Here is a 15,507-nt window from a genome sequence, read left to right as displayed (position 1 = left end):
GTGGTGCTATGGCTCAAGTGGTAGAGTGCTAGCCTTGAGCAAAAGGAACTTAGGGACAGTGCCCAGGCCCAGAGTTCAAAGCCCAGGACCTGGGCCTTGGGTGTTGTGGCAGTTGCCTGTCACCCTAGCTACATGGAAAGCATACATAGGATGATCATGGTCCAAGATAGTCTACACAAAAAGTAATAAAAATATGTAATAAAAGCAAAGCAATAAAAATGAAAGCAAGCCAGGTGCTGATTGCTCACATTTGCAATCCTAGCTACTCTGAAGAGGCTGATATCTGAGGATCCTGGTTCCAAGCCGGTTTGTCCCGCCCCGCCTGGCGCAAAGGCATCTGGGAGTTGTAGTTCAAGCGGCACTTTCCGGAAGTGACGCAAGAAGCCCCTTCCGTTTCCCGTCGTTTCCATTTGGCGGTGTGACTCGGGCACAGCTGGTGCGTATTTCTGGGGTCCTCGTGCTTGCAGGAGGGGGGGACCCGGGCCGGGGGACAGGTAGGGACAACGAGGAGCCGGGAGGCGGTGTCCCGGGCCTTCTCGCGGCCGGTGACGCTTGGGCTCTTCCTCAGGTTTAGGTCGGGCCGTGCGGGCCGCAGCCCCTTCGCACCGTCGCCATGTCGCGGTTTTTCACCACGGGTTCGGACAGCGAGTCCGAGTCGTCCCTGTCCGGAGAGGAGCTGGTCACCAAGCCCGTTGGGGGTAACTACGGCAAGCAGTGAGTTGGGGGGCTGTGCCCTGGGGCTCTGGCGGGAGCGGGGTGGGGGGAGCGGGTCCCCAAGACCCGGACTGTGTTAGACATCCCCCACCTCCGTGGATTTACTGCGGACGGGCAATACAGGAGAAATTTCCAACTAGCCTAGACTGGTTCATCAGCTTCTTAACCTGGCCTGCGGTCTATTAGCGTCCCCCATCCCTCGCCATCCACCTTCCTCCTCTTCTCCCCTTCCTCGATGCCTAGTAACCCCCCCCCCCCAACCCTAGCTCTTCCCGCCTAGAAATCCCCAGTGACCTCACCGTTCACACTAGGTACCTCAAGTGCTTGGGTAGTGTCTGCAAGTCCCCAGATGTGGCTCCCAACTCCAACCAACTGGCTCAGTCCTTAAAATATCTATTGCACTCCGGTTTTTTACCTCCAATGAAATATCCTTCTCTGTCATTGCTGATTAAGATTGTTTTGTTTTTTAAACAGTGCAGTGTTTGTAAAGATACCCATATGCAGAAATGTATGCTAATTTGAATATGACTTCATATCATTACCATAAATGGAAAGCCAGCATCTCTTGGCAGAAAGTAGAAAATAATTTTTTAAAAACGAATAAAATGTTAAAGGAATGGAGGTTGTGAAACTCTGGTATGGGTATGGCCTCATTAAAAACGGTAGCCATAAGGTGTTAAAGCTAAGAGTTTTTTGTTTTTGCTTTTATTATATCATTTCAGGTTTTTTGGTGCGTGTGTGTTGGTACTGGGGTTTGAAATCACAGCTTTGTGCTCTCTCTCTTAGCTTTTTTACTAAAGGCTGCCACTCTGCAACTTGAGCCACTGCTGTACTTCAAGTTTTTGCTGGTAAATTGGAGTTAAGAGTCTCACAAACTTTTCTGCCCAGGCCGACTTCAAAATGCAGTTTGTAGATTTTCTGATCACTGCCTCCTGAGTAGCTAGGATACAGGATGCCACTGGCATCCATCATTGAGACTTTCATTATTGGTAGCCTCTCATACTTTGGAAATGTTTCTTCCTAGGACTTATGTAGGTGCCAGTACCTTGAAGCCTTTCCCATTGGCTATAGCTAACCTGCCCCTTTCCTCTCCTTTTTTTTGTCTATACTTTATATAGAGTCATGTGAGCCTTTAATCTTTGATAACTAGGAGTAGAGATTGATGCTCTCTGTTCCCTCCAAACAGGCCATTGTTACTGAGTGAGGATGAGGAAGATACCAAGAGAGTTGTCCGAAGTGCCAAGGACAAGAGGTAAAAGGCTGGAGAGGCTCTGTAAAAGTACGTCTCTGGGAACAAGGTGAGTTCTCTGGTGGACGTGTCTAATGTGCTCTCTGACCTCCAATCTAGGTTTGAGGAACTGACCAACCTCATCCGGACCATTCGCAATGCCATGAAGATTCGGGATGTCACCAAGTGCCTGGAAGAGTTTGAGCTCCTAGGAAAAGCATATGGGAAGGCCAAAAGTATCGTGGACAAGGAAGGTGTCCCTCGGTTCTATATCCGTATTCTGGCTGACCTTGAGGACTATCTTAATGAGGTATCATGCCTGTGAGGACCCATAAAGGGATATGGGCCTCACTGACAGGGGTCATGTCTCCTCTGGGTTCTTTACAAGAGAGTTCTTTATCTAGAGTGTTCCCTAGAATACAGGAAGTGAAGTAAAGCAAGGGAACTATTTTTGTGCTATTATTGGGGCTCCAGCTCAAGGCCTTGCTCACTTACCTGGCTGGCACTCTACCACTTGAGCTAAACCTCTACTTCTGACTTTTTGCTGGTTAATTGGAGGTAATATTATCTCAGATTTGTATGCCTGAGTTGATTTCAAACCTCTATCCTCAGATCTCGGCCTCTTGGGTAGCTAGGATTAGAGGTCTGAGACATTGATGCCCTGCTGGAAAACCTTTTTTTTGAATCTAAGAACTTACTTGTATTTATATTTATTAGCGTCCCTTATTCATATTTACTCTTTTATTAGTGATAGTTATTTATTTTGTGTCAGTCCTGGGGTTTGAATTCAGGGCCTAGGTGCTATCCCTAAGCTTCTTTTGTTCAAGGTTAAGGTTCTACCACCTGAGCTACATCTCCACTTCCGGCTTTTTTTTTTTTTTTTTGGTAGTTTATTGGAGATAACAATCACAGATTTTCCTGCCCGGGCTGGCATTGAGCCTCAATTCTCAGATCTCAGCTTCCTGAGTAGCTAGAATTATAGCATGCGCTACTGTACCCAGCTAGTAATACATCAAAAGTTATCCAAATAACAAGTTAGTAAGGACTTGGGTGTGGCTTAGTATGCATGAGAGACTCTGGGTTCTTCTATTCCTAAAACCACAGAGAAAAAAATGCTGGATCTAATTAGTAAGCACAGATGGCAAGACTCATAAAAAATGTTATGGTGAAGCCTGAAGTTGAGGAAAATACTACTTAGCTTCAGATTTCTATTCTTTCTTCCTCTTTAGCTCTGGGAAGATAAAGAAGGGAAGAAGAAGATGAACAAGAACAACGCCAAGGCTCTGAGCACGTTGCGCCAGAAAATAAGAAAATACAACCGAGATTTTGAGTCCCATATCACAAACTACAAGCAGGTGAGGATGGTGGAAGCAGGCTTTGAACTGTGGACAGCACAAAAGAATATTTGGAGATGGCAGTGTGACTGGAGAAGGAATCGGAGCAGTGCTGGGATAGTGGGTTGGATGGGTCGGGGCTAGCAAGCAACCTTACTTCTCTCATTTGCCTCTCTCCAGAACCCTGAGCAGTCTGCAGATGAAGATGCAGAGAAGAATGAGGAGGATTCAGAAGGTGAGAGGGGAGACTTACTGTAGAACTTTAGGAAGTCCAAAATTAGGGGTTCCCTTGGTTGTCCTTCATTGTTACCAGTCAATATCTTTCTTCCTTCCTTCCTTTCCTCCCTCCTCTCCACCACCCTCCCCTCCACGCCTCTTTCTTGCTATGTAGCTCTGGCTTGCCTCAAACCTGTGACCCTTTCTCAGCTCCTGAGTGCTAAGATTACAGGCATGGAAAACCATACCCAGCTTAAGACTTTATCCTTTTTTTCTCCCCCTATATCCCACCAGGTTCTTCAGATGAGGATGAGGATGAAGATGGTGTCAGTGCTGCAGCTTTCTTGAAGAAAAAATCAGAAGCTCCTTCTGGAGATAGTCGCAAGTTCCTCAAAAAGATGGAGGTAAAAGAGCCAGGATTGGACTGGAGACTGATAGGCCTGCCAGAGACCAGTTGGATCGTAGGAAGTAGAAAAGACTGATAAAAGGACCTCATTTTTAAAGTGGAGTTAATAGGATTAGGCATGGTGATTCACACCTGTAACCCTTGCTATTTGGGAGGATTATGATTCAAGCCCAGCATAGACAAAAAGTTCTTGAGATACCCTCCTGCCATCTTCACCAGTAAAGCTGGGTGTCATGGTGTGTGCCTGACATCTTGGCAACATGGAAAATGTAAATAGAAGGATTCTGGTTCAGATTGGCCCCAGGGTCTGAGATGCTAAGGAGGCCAAGATTTGAGAATTGCAGTTCAAAGCCAGCCTGGGCAGGGAAGCTCATGAGACTCCTATCCCCAATTAACTACCAAAAAAGTAATGGAGCAGTGGCTCAAGCGGTAAAGTGCTAACCTTGAGCAGAAAGTCTCGAGAATAGTGTCCAAGCTCTGAGTTCAAGCCCTAGGACTGGCACACGCATACACACATGCACGCCTAAAAAGCAAAAATATCTTGGAGAGGGTATTTATAGCTAAAGTGGTAGAGTCCCTGTCTAAACAAATGTGTGGTCCTGTGTTCAGAAAGGGCAGGATTTATTGGAGTCTGATTTGAGAATGGACCTTTCGACTGGAGCACTGAGCAAGCTGGAATCTTAAGTTCTGGGCCCCACTCTGCCCCTGGAGAGCTGCTTTGGGTCTCAGTGGTTCATTCCAGCTCTTGATACAGTAAATACTCTTGTGTTTCTGCAGTCAATGGAAAATGTCAGCAGGGAAAGCAGAACCACTAGTCTTATTGCCTTCTTGCTGATCCTCTTTTTATCTCTTCAGGATGAAGATGAGGACTCGGAAGATTCCGAAGATGATGAAGAGTGGGACACAGGCTCAACATCTTCTGATTCCGACTCAGAAGAGGAAGAAGGGAAGCAAACTGTTTTGGCTTCAAAATTCCTTAAAAAGTAAGAAAAGTATGGCTAGGAATGTGGCTTAGTGGTAGTTGTTGCCTAGCATGCATGAAGCCGTGGGTTCGATTCCTCAGTACCACATACACAGAAAAAGCTGGAAGTAGCACTGTGGCTCAAGTGGTAGAGTACTAGCTAGCCTTGAGCAAAAGAAGCCCAAGGACAGTGCCCAGACCCTGAGTTCAAGACCTAGCACTGGCAAAAAAAAAAAAGGAAAGTGAGAGGGATAGAAAGCTTTTAATCATCTTGAAGGTGGTTGTTCTTCCTTCTGTGGAGTTCTTCCTCGTAGGTTGTAGAGGCCATTGGCTCTCACTTTCGATCAGGGTGTGAGTCAAGTGGCTATAATCACAAATTAATAATAATGTGACCTGAACATGGGATGTGTGAAGACTTTAGAGTGCAGATATATGGACAGGGTGAGAATTTCATAACTATATGATAATAAGCCTACTGCTTAGCCTTTCTCATCTTCAGTTCTCTTGTGTGCTAAATGGTGGTCTGAGACTGTCAAGTATAGACAGGCACTGTAAGGATTGCTGCAGCCTAGAACTGGCATGTGGTGTGCATTTGCTTTCATCCTCTCCCGTGTTTCCTGGCAGGGCACCCACCACAGAGGAGGACAAAAAGGCAGCTGAGAAGAAACGAGAGGACAAAGCCAAGAAGAAGCATGACAGGAAATCTAAACGTCTGGATGAAGAGGAGGAGGACAATGAAGGCGGGGAGTGGGAAAGGGTCCGAGGTGGAGTGCCACTTGTTAAGGTGAGGATTGTAGAGTGAAGATGAGCCTGGGAAAGCCAGGCACCAGTGGCTTATGCCTGAAATCCTAGATACTCAGGAGACTGAGATCTGAGGATCATGATTTGAGACCAGCCTAAGCCAGAAAGTCCATGAGACTCTTAGCTCCAATTAACCAGCAAAATGGAGCAGTGGTTCAAGTGGTAGAACACTGGCCTTAAGTGAAAAGGCTAAGAGACAGTGCTCAGACCCTGACTTCAAGCCCCAGGACTGGCTCAAAGAGTAAAAATGGGATACAATTGAGCTCATATAAGTGCCCAGCTGGTCGGGGTGGGAAGAAACTTAAGGGAAGAATGGGTTACTGTTGGCATGCACATAACAGGATGTGTTTTGGCCTAGGAGAAGCCAAAAATGTTTGCCAAGGGAACTGAGATAACCCATGCTGTTGTCATTAAGAAACTGAATGAGATCCTGCAGGCACGTGGCAAGAAGGGAACTGATCGGTGAGAATCCTGAGCCATGGCTCTGGGGTTACAGAGTGGGTTGTCTTCTGAACAACATGGGTTAGAGATAGATGGAAAAGATAAAATCCTGTGGTTATAGCAGAGGAAGAGCATACTTGGAACATACCTGTTCACTTTCTCCTATTTATATGTGAAGTTGAACCACTCTAATCTTTTGAAATTGTTTTGCTCTCTTGAAAATGGGAATGGTGTTCACTTTTAGTTATGTGATGATGGGAGAACCTGGTGAATGCTAAAGTATTTTGTATCATTTGGGCATTGTTGGTATTGGTGTTTGTGGTGGAAATTTAAGAGAGGAAACACACAGATCTTGAGAATGGTGGTATCTGAAGACAGGCTGTGCCTGGCTTATCTGAAGAAGCCTCAAACCCTCACCCAGCCGGTTCTTTGCCCTTCCAGTGCCACCCAGATTGAGCTACTACAACTGCTGGTTCAGATTGCTGCTGAAAACACCCTGGGGGAGGGTGTCATTGTCAAGATCAAGTTCAATATCATTGCCTCTCTCTATGATTACAACCCCAACTTGGCCACATACATGAAGGTAAGGTCAGCAAAACCATCTCCAGTGACAGGCCAGGAGAAGGTGCCTGATGTCTTCCATCTCAGAGGCTGTGGAGGGTTGGTAGTTGAAAGCCCTTTGGATTCCTGCTGAAGGGATTTTTGGGACATCTGCTTATTCCACCCTCATACCTCTGATCTGTCTTGGCAGCCAGAGATGTGGCAGAAATGCCTGGACTGCATCAATGAATTGATGGACATCTTGTTTGCACACCCCAACATCTTTGTTGGAGAGAACATTCTGGAAGAGAGCGAGAATCTACACAATTTTGACCAGGTAAAGAGAGGCAGGATAACTGGAGGTATATGTTTGTTTGGGGGAAGACACGATAGAGACAGAACACTTGAAGGTTAGGACAGAAAACTAGTCTAATGTATTACTCTTGTGCTTTCTCTTAAGCCACTGCGTGTCCGCGGCTGTATCCTAACTCTGGTGGAACGGATGGATGAAGAATTTACCAAAATATTGCAGAATACTGACCCTCACTCCCAAGGTAAGCCTTATCATGAACCTGAGCTTATGAGGATTATACTACTTCAGAGTGAAAAGCCATCATTGTTTTTGATAGAATAGTTGGAGAATTGCATTTCTAAAATACTTCTGAGTGTTACTTGTTTGGTGACTCTGCCTTGAGAACCCTATGGGCTAAGACATTTGTGCACGTGGTTTAGTATGGCTCAGAGGCATTAGGCTGGGAAAAGGATGCTTACTCAGTACAGATGTGCCCAGTGAGTCAAGGACATAGATGAACCAGGCAGCCAAACATCTCTGTGTCTGTGGTAAGTCCCTTTGACACTAGAGAAAGTAAGTTTAACAAACAGCAAGGTCATAAGACAATTTCAGGTTATGTGAAGCGTGAATTAACTATTTTTCTTTTTTTTATTTGTTTATTAATTGAACACAAATTTTTTTACAAGGTGTGCAAAAAGGGTACAGTTACATAGTAGGGCAGTGTGTACATTTCTTGTGATATCTTACGTCCTGTTTTTCTATCCTTTCTCTAGGTCAGGTAGACATATATACAATATACAATGTATTAAGAACATATACAGTATTCACAGACTTGTTCTCTACTGTCTCTCCGTCTCCCTTTGTTAACAGTCATATATCAGGGAGATCATGCCCCTTTGTTTTCTGTGTTCTAGGCTTGTCTCGGTCAACATTATTTGTTCGAGTTCTGACCATTTCCCTGCGAATAACAATATTTCACCATTCCTAATCGCTATGTAGTATTCCATTGTGTATAAGTACCATATTTTTTGGATCCATTCGTCTGTGGAGGGGCATCTGGGTTGTTTCCATATTTTGGCTATTGTGAATGGTGCTGTGATAAACATGGAAGTACAAATGTCTTTTTGATATCTTGGGTTTTGCTGTTTAGGATAGATGCCTAGGAGTGGTATGGCTGGGTCATAGGGTAGGTCTATATTGAGCTTTTTGAGAAACCTCCATACTGTTCTCCAAAGTGGTTGTACTAATTTGCACTCCCACCAACAATGGAGAAGGGTTCCTCTTTCCCCGCACCCCCTCCGGCATTTGTTGTTGCCTGAGTTCAGAGTATAGGCCATTCTAACTGGGGTGAGGTGGTATCTCAGGGTTGTTTTCATTTGCATTTCCTTTACTATCAGGGATGTTGAGCATTTCCTCATGTGTTTCTTTGCCATTTTTATATCTTCTCTTGTGAAGTCTCTCTTTAGCTCTTTTGCCCATTTCCTAATAGGTTTATTGGGCTTGGAGGGGCTTAGTTGAATTAACTGTTAACATAGAAAGTGAAGCCCGGCACCAGTGGCTCATGCCTGTAATACTACCTACTCAGAAGGCTGAGATCTGAGGATCATGGTTCAAACTAGCCTGGGCAGGAAAGTTCATGAGACTCCATTTAACCACCAGTAAGCCGGAAGTGGCATTGTGGCTCAAGGGATAGAGCACTAGCCTTGAACTGAAGAGCCTCAGGGGCAGTGCCCGGGCCCAGAGTTCAAGCTCCACAACGGACAGAAAAATAAAATAATAAAAAATAAAATAGAAAGTGCTGTGAGAGGTGGCTGCTTAGATATGGGTGAAGAAGGCATATGAGGGACCATTTGAGATGAGAATTGGGAAAAATAAGTAGAATAGGGGACCTGGCAGTCACTCAAGTAAGCTTGGCACATTTTAAGAATGACAAATAGCTTGAGCACAGTCAGGTCAGGAAAGAGTCAAGACAAGGAAGGCACGCACCAGAGCTTGCCTGCTCTTCCTGGACAAGGTTGCCAATGAGGTATTTTTTTCTCTTAAGTTATGGGGTAGCAAGGTTATAATAGATCCTGGGAGAGAATGGCATTTTCATGGCACAGTGGGTAATTGTCTGACCAGTGCAGAGAACAAACCAGCCTAACTGGATTGGCTTCTGGCCAATGGCGGGGAAAGCCTGAGTGCATAGCTAAGTCAAAGGTGTGTGCTCTCCCTGCCAGAGTACGTGGAGCACCTGAAGGATGAGGCGCAGGTGTGTGCCATCATTGAACGTGTGCAACGCTACCTGGAGGAGAAGGGCACCACTGAGGAGATCTGCCGCATCTACCTAAAGCGCATCCTGCACACCTACTATAAGTTTGACTACAAGGCCCACCAGCGGCAGCTTACCCCTCCCGAAGGCTCATCGAAGGTGAGCGTTGTGAATCTGTCCAGCTTGTTAGGCCCTCATGGCAAGTCTCTTCCCTACAAACTTGTTGAGGTGGGGCAGGGAGGGAACCCCAGGCATCGAATGAGGCTAATCTCATATTGGTTCCTAGGGCCAGAGCCATTTAAAGTATTTTCTTCCTTTCCCCTGCAGTCGGAACAAGACCAGGCTGAAAATGAAGGTGAGGACTCCGCTGTGCTCATGGAGAGGCTGTGCAAATACATCTATGCCAAGGACCGCACAGACCGGATCCGGACGTGCGCCATCCTCTGCCACATCTACCATCATGCTCTGCACTCCCGCTGGTACCAGGCCCGAGATCTCATGCTTATGAGCCACCTCCAAGACAACATTCAGCACGCTGACCCACCAGTGCAGGTAGGCTGAGGATGCATCTGGTCCTTCCAGTGATGAAGCCAGACCTCAGGCAAACTGGCTTAACCAGAATGGTCACCACCTGTGTGCTGAGTGCAGCTCTAAGGAGGCGCTTAGTCTTCCTTCCCCATGAGCCACCATCTCTCAGCCCTCTTCCATGTTGACTTACACTTTGTAGTGTCCCAACAGCAAGATTTGAGTTGACGCAACAGGAGAGGATCATCTTACATAAAGAAAGATGAAAACCACCCTTGAAGTTGTTAAGCTAGGAGAAAGGACAGGGACCTAAATGCACAATGCTATAGCCGTACCATGGTACTGGTACAAATACTTTTTGGGTGGTAATATTCTAAAGATTTTTTAGTATAGCAGAAGTACTAAGGTATGAACTTTTCTTTTCTTTTTTTTCTTCTCTTTTCTTTTTTGCCAGTCCCGGTGGTTGGACTTGGCCTGAGCACTGTTCCTGGCTTCCTTTTGCTCAAGGCTAGCACTGTACCACTTGAGCCACAGCGCCACTCGCCAGCCTTTTCAGTTTATGTAGTACTGAGGAATCAAACCCAGGGCTTCATGCATGCTGGACAAGCACTCTACTGCTAAGCCACATTCCCAGCCCCTAAGGTGTGAATTTTTACAGTGTGTATTTAAGACAACTGTGAATTTTTTTTGTATGTGTGCCAGTACTGGGCCTGGGCACTGTCCCTTAGCTCTGCCGAGTTCAGCTGTGCCTTTGAGCTTTTTCACTTAAGACTGATACTCTACCACTTGAGCCACAGCTCTACTTCTGGCTTTCTGGGCAAGAAATTAGAGGTGTAAGTGTCTCATGGAATTTCCAGCCTACTCTGGCTTTGAACCATGATTCTCATCAGACTTGAGCCTCCTGAGAGTTCTTGGTGCCTGGTTTTGTCTTGGTTTAGTTTTTACATTTGTTGTGAGCTTGGGGTCAGTTCTCTTTTCTCTTCACATCAACACCAAGCTGTACCAGTATCATTTATAGGTCATATTTTATGGAAGACTGTGAAAAAAAAATCTCTTCTGTTTCATCTTTCATTTTTGTGTCTCCCTTTGTGCTAGTCCCATTCTGTTTTAAGAGATGTGCCTTTAGTGCCTTTACCTATTAGTAATTCAACATTACTGTTGGGCTTTTTTTTCTTTGGGAGGAACAGTCTTGCAGTATAGCTCAGGTTGGCCTCAAACTAGAGCTCCTCCTGCCTTGCCTCCTGGGTAGTAAGATTACAGGCTGAGCCACCACTCTGGTTCAAGATTGCTTTGCATGTTCTAGGTTCTCTTTGTTGACATAAAATTTGGAATCCACTAGTCAGTGTCTACAGAGAAGCCAACTAGGATATTATATTGGATCTGTAACTCAGTGTTAGAATTAATATCTTAATATTAAATCTTACATGTCTCTTTCTTTTTTGGTACTAATCCTGGGGCTTGAACCCAGAATTTCATGCTCTTGGTTGGCCTTTTCACTCAAGGCTGGTACTCTACCACTTGAGACACACACACACTTCTGGCTTTTCACTGGTTAATTGGAGACAAAGAGTCTTAGAGGTTTTTCTGTTTGGGCTTGGCTTTGAACTGATGTTCTCAGATCTCAGTCTCCTAAGCTAGGATTATAGGCATGAGCTACCAGGGCCTGGCTAGAGTTCTTATTCCTACTTATTTTTCTACTCTTTGTTGTTTTTTTTTTGCCAATCCTGGGGCTTGAACTCAGGGCCTGAGTACTGTCCCTGGCTCCTTTTTGCTCAAGGGTGGCTAGCACTCTGCCACTTGAGCCACAGCACCACTTCTGGCTTTTTCTATGTATGTGGTGCTGAGGAATCGAACCCAGGCCTTCATGTATATGAGGTGAGCACTCTACCACTAGGCCATATTCCCTGCCCTTTTTCTACTCTTATAGGTTCAGTTTCATTACAGATGGTCCTGATTCATCACATGGTTCCATTTGTGATTTTTCTTTTTGTTTTCATTTTGTATATATTGGTGTTGAAATTGTGCCTCATCCTTGCTGAGTATGGCATTTACCTTTCCTTTTTCTAGCACATGATCTTCAATCCCTAGATATCTGTGTAACTTGTTCTCTTTATAATTTTTCTCAAATATTCCTCTGAAAGTGAGGCCTGCCTTAGTTGTGTGAGATTGTCAGCCACACAAACTTGCTTCTTGTTCTTTTTCTCTTAGCACCAGTCATCCTTACTATGTGCTTACCCCACCTCTATCACAGGTATCCATGTCTTTTTATTCTCTATCCCTGGCCAGGTTCTAATTCTCAGCACATAGTAGGTGTGTATGTGTGTGGAATAAACAGCTTGCCCTGTGACTTTTACTTACGATGTACTACCCTTTGCCTCCAGATCCTGTACAACCGTACCATGGTGCAGCTGGGCATCTGTGCCTTCCGCCAAGGCCTGACCAAAGATGCACACAATGCCCTGCTGGACATCCAGTCCAGTGGCCGGGCCAAGGAGCTTTTGGGCCAGGGTCTGCTGCTGCGCAGCCTACAAGAGCGCAACCAGGAGCAGGAGAAGGTGGAGCGGCGCCGCCAGGTGCCTTTCCACCTGCACATCAACCTGGAACTGCTGGAGTGTGTCTATTTGGTGTCTGCCATGCTCCTAGAGATCCCCTACATGGCTGCCCATGAAAGTGATGCCCGCCGACGCATGATCAGCAAACAGTTCCATCACCAGCTGCGGGTTGGGGAGCGACAGCCCTTGCTGGGTGAGTGTGGGGTTCAGTGGTCCAGCACATTCCTGTGATCTTTGCAGTGAAGTTAGCAGGAATAATTCCACTAAGTGATTCCATTAGTGGCACCTCATCAGCCTCGCATTGTTCTAGTGTTTTGTTTTTTGTTTTTGTTTTGCCAGTCCTGGGCCTTGGACTCAGGGCCTGAGCACTGTCTCTGGCTTCTTTTTGCTCAAGGCTAGCTCTCTGCCACTTGAGCCACAGTGCCACTTCTGGCCATTTTCTATATATGTGGTGCTGGGGACTCGAACCCAGTGCTTCATGTATACGAGGCAAGCTTCATCTAAAAAGAGTGCCTGTTCTTTTTCTTCAGCTTTTCCTCATTGTCACATCTCGGTTTGGACCTGACTCAGCTATGCATTTGTGCTCACTGTGCCTGTTATAGGGTCTGCCATGCTTATGAGTGCCACCATGGAGTTGTATCCTACTGCATTCCATCCAGTTACTTTGGTTTGCCACATTTCTGGCTTGTCTCTGGACAGTGTTTGAGGCCCAAGTCCTTAATCAGCTTATCAAACTTGTTTTACAGGGGTTAGACAAAGGCTTTTTTTATTTTTTATTTTTTTTGGCTAGTTCTGGGGCTTGAACTCAGGGCCTGAGCACTGTCCCTGGATTCTTTTTGCTCAAGGCTAGCACTCTACCTCTTGAGCCACAGCACCACTTCCGGCTTTTTCTGTTTATGTAGTGCTGAGGAATTGAACCCAGGCTTCCGTGCATGCTTAGGCAAGCACTCTACCACTAAGCCACATTCCCAGCCCCAAATGCTAAAATTTTTAAGGAAAACAAATAAGTCACTTTCAATAAGCTTATAACAGTGTATGCCTGTGGCAGAAATAAAAGGCATTAGAAGTATAAAGGTTGGTAAATACCTAATTGAGATGTTAGACTTTAGGCAAGGAGCCTATGGAATATGAAAGCTAGGGTACCTTTTACAAGGACAGTGCACAATACACATACAACCACATGTCAACATTTTCAGGGGTTTCAACAGTACCCTGAAGGACTTCTAGTTTAAGCCTAAAAAATATATTCAGACATGAAATGACTTATATAAACCCATCACTGTATTGAAGAGCTGGGGGAATCTGGTCTAGTTATTTGTTCTTCAGCCCTATGTTTTCTTTTTTTGTGGTTTGTTTTTGTTTTGTTTTGGTCGGTCGTGGAATGTGAACACTGGACCTGGGCCCCCTGAGCTATATTCATTCATCTCAAGGTTAGCACTCTACCAGTTGAGCCACAGCGCCACTTCTGGTTTTCTGGTGATTTATTGGAGATGAGTCTCACAGACTTTTCTGTCCCGGCTGGCTTTGAACCATGATCCTCAGATCTCAGCCTCCTGAGTAGCTAGGATTACAGGCCTGAGCCACTGGCACCTGCCTTCTATGTTCCTTGAACAGTGCTCATGGGGGAGCAGCCTCGGCTGCAAGTTTCTCTAGACCCTGCTCCATTTGCAACCTTTCAGGTCCCCCTGAGTCAATGAGGGAACATGTGGTTGCTGCCTCCAAGGCCATGAAGATGGGTGACTGGAAGACCTGCCATAGTTTCATTATTAATGAGAAGATGAATGGGAAAGTGTGGGACCTTTTCCCTGAGGCTGACAAAGTCCGCACCATGTTGGTTAGGTGAGCAAAAGGGACACCATGAGGGGTAGGGAAGAAAAGACTGTTTGGTCACCTTTCTTGAGGACCTGCCCCCCCTTCTTTTTCCCTCTCCCCACAGGAAGATCCAGGAGGAGTCACTGAGGACTTACCTCTTTACCTATAGCAGTGTCTATGACTCCATCAGGTAAGATGGCCCCCGTCAGTGCAGAGGGGCCCGGGCTTGGTAGTCAATATTCCTAACTATGCCCCTGTTCCCTGCCTTCTCTCTAGCATGGAGACACTATCAGATATGTTTGAATTGGATCTGCCCACCGTGCATTCCATCATTAGCAAGATGATCATTAATGAGGAATTGATGGTGAGAGCCAGTGGTGGTGCTTGGGCAAGTCTTGGGGGAGGAATCTGGTATATATCACACATTCCTTCCTCTGCCTCACTCCTGTCAGGCCTCGCTGGATCAGCCTACTCAGACAGTAGTGATGCACCGCACTGAGCCCACTGCCCAGCAGAACCTGGCTCTACAGCTGGCTGAGAAGCTGGGCAGCCTGGTGGAGAATAACGAGCGGGTATTTGACCACAAGCAGGGTACCTATGGTGGCTACTTCCGAGGTGAGTGGTTCTAGATCATTCCACTCTCTCAGGATCCTTGCCCAGTACTGCCTCTCCCCTGGTACTCACACCCTTCCTCCCTTCCTTTCTCTTCCTGTAGACCAGAAAGATGGCTATCGCAAAAACGAGGGCTACATGCGCCGTGGTGGCTACCGCCAGCAGCAGTCCCAGACAGCCTACTGAGCTCTCCACTTCTGTCCTTGTGGCCTAGACCATTGAATCTTTCAATCCTACACCAGTCATTAAAGGTCTGTTTAAAGTTGTTGCTGTTCCTCGTCTGCACATTGCCACAGAAGTGTGTCGGATCCATTTGCTAACTACCTTTCTGAGCTTCTACCACATGACAGGCACATGGTTCAGGATACAGGATGAACTTATACATACACCTGACCTTCAGAGAGCTTGCTACTATTTGTCATTTAGTAGAAAACTGTCACAATGTGACAAGTTAGAACAAGACAGGTTGAAAGGATGTGAACAAGAAGCCTGGTATCAGGGGAGATATGATAGAGGAGGAGGGGTGGTGGATCTTGAGTAATAAATAGGTAGGTAAGTGGATAGTGGTTCCCAGGCAGGGAAAAGGGAGTTAGTCCAGACCAGTGTGCACCATTTGCTGTCTCACATGGTATGGCAAACACAAGGAAGCTTTGAAACACTTGGTGGCTGCTGTGACACCTAAGACTTTTTTTTCTAAAATTCCTACCCATTTTATTATAAAAGCATTGGGGGCTGGGGATATGGCCTAGTGGCAAGAGTGCTTGCCTTGTATACATGAAGCCCTGGGTTTGATTCCCCAGCACCACATATACAGAAAACAGC

At 46.0% G+C, this 15,507-nt stretch overlaps 1 protein-coding gene across 2 annotated transcripts; it reads left to right on the top strand.

The window, feature by feature from the left end:
* The first annotated feature begins 370 nt into the window (after positions 1-370).
* Positions 371-14,950, top strand: LOC125340723 (eukaryotic translation initiation factor 3 subunit C). 2 transcript variants are annotated; one of them, XM_048332518.1, is made up of 21 exons: positions 371-436; positions 569-714; positions 1,901-1,966; positions 2,063-2,252; positions 3,172-3,297; positions 3,457-3,511; positions 3,787-3,896; positions 4,754-4,881; positions 5,484-5,643; positions 6,022-6,122; positions 6,543-6,684; positions 6,853-6,978; positions 7,102-7,195; positions 9,153-9,343; positions 9,512-9,736; positions 12,091-12,454; positions 13,941-14,100; positions 14,198-14,263; positions 14,350-14,437; positions 14,526-14,688; positions 14,789-14,950. In XM_048332518.1, the coding sequence occupies exons 2-21, from the start codon at positions 614-616 to the stop codon at positions 14,869-14,871; spliced, it is 2,739 nt and encodes a 912-aa protein (XP_048188475.1). In that variant the 5' UTR covers positions 371-436; positions 569-613; the 3' UTR covers positions 14,872-14,950. The 2 variants fall into 2 exon arrangements, with proteins under 2 accessions (XP_048188475.1, XP_048188474.1); XM_048332517.1 differs by having other exon boundaries at positions 6,019-6,122.
* Positions 14,951-15,507: the final 557 nt, after the last annotated feature.

Source organism: Perognathus longimembris, chromosome 23, assembly GCF_023159225.1.
Source record: "Perognathus longimembris pacificus isolate PPM17 chromosome 23, ASM2315922v1, whole genome shotgun sequence".
Taxonomy (NCBI): domain Eukaryota; kingdom Metazoa; phylum Chordata; class Mammalia; order Rodentia; family Heteromyidae; genus Perognathus; species Perognathus longimembris.
The sequence above is the reverse complement of the archived record's forward strand: the minus strand, read 5'-3'. Positions and strand labels throughout refer to the sequence as shown.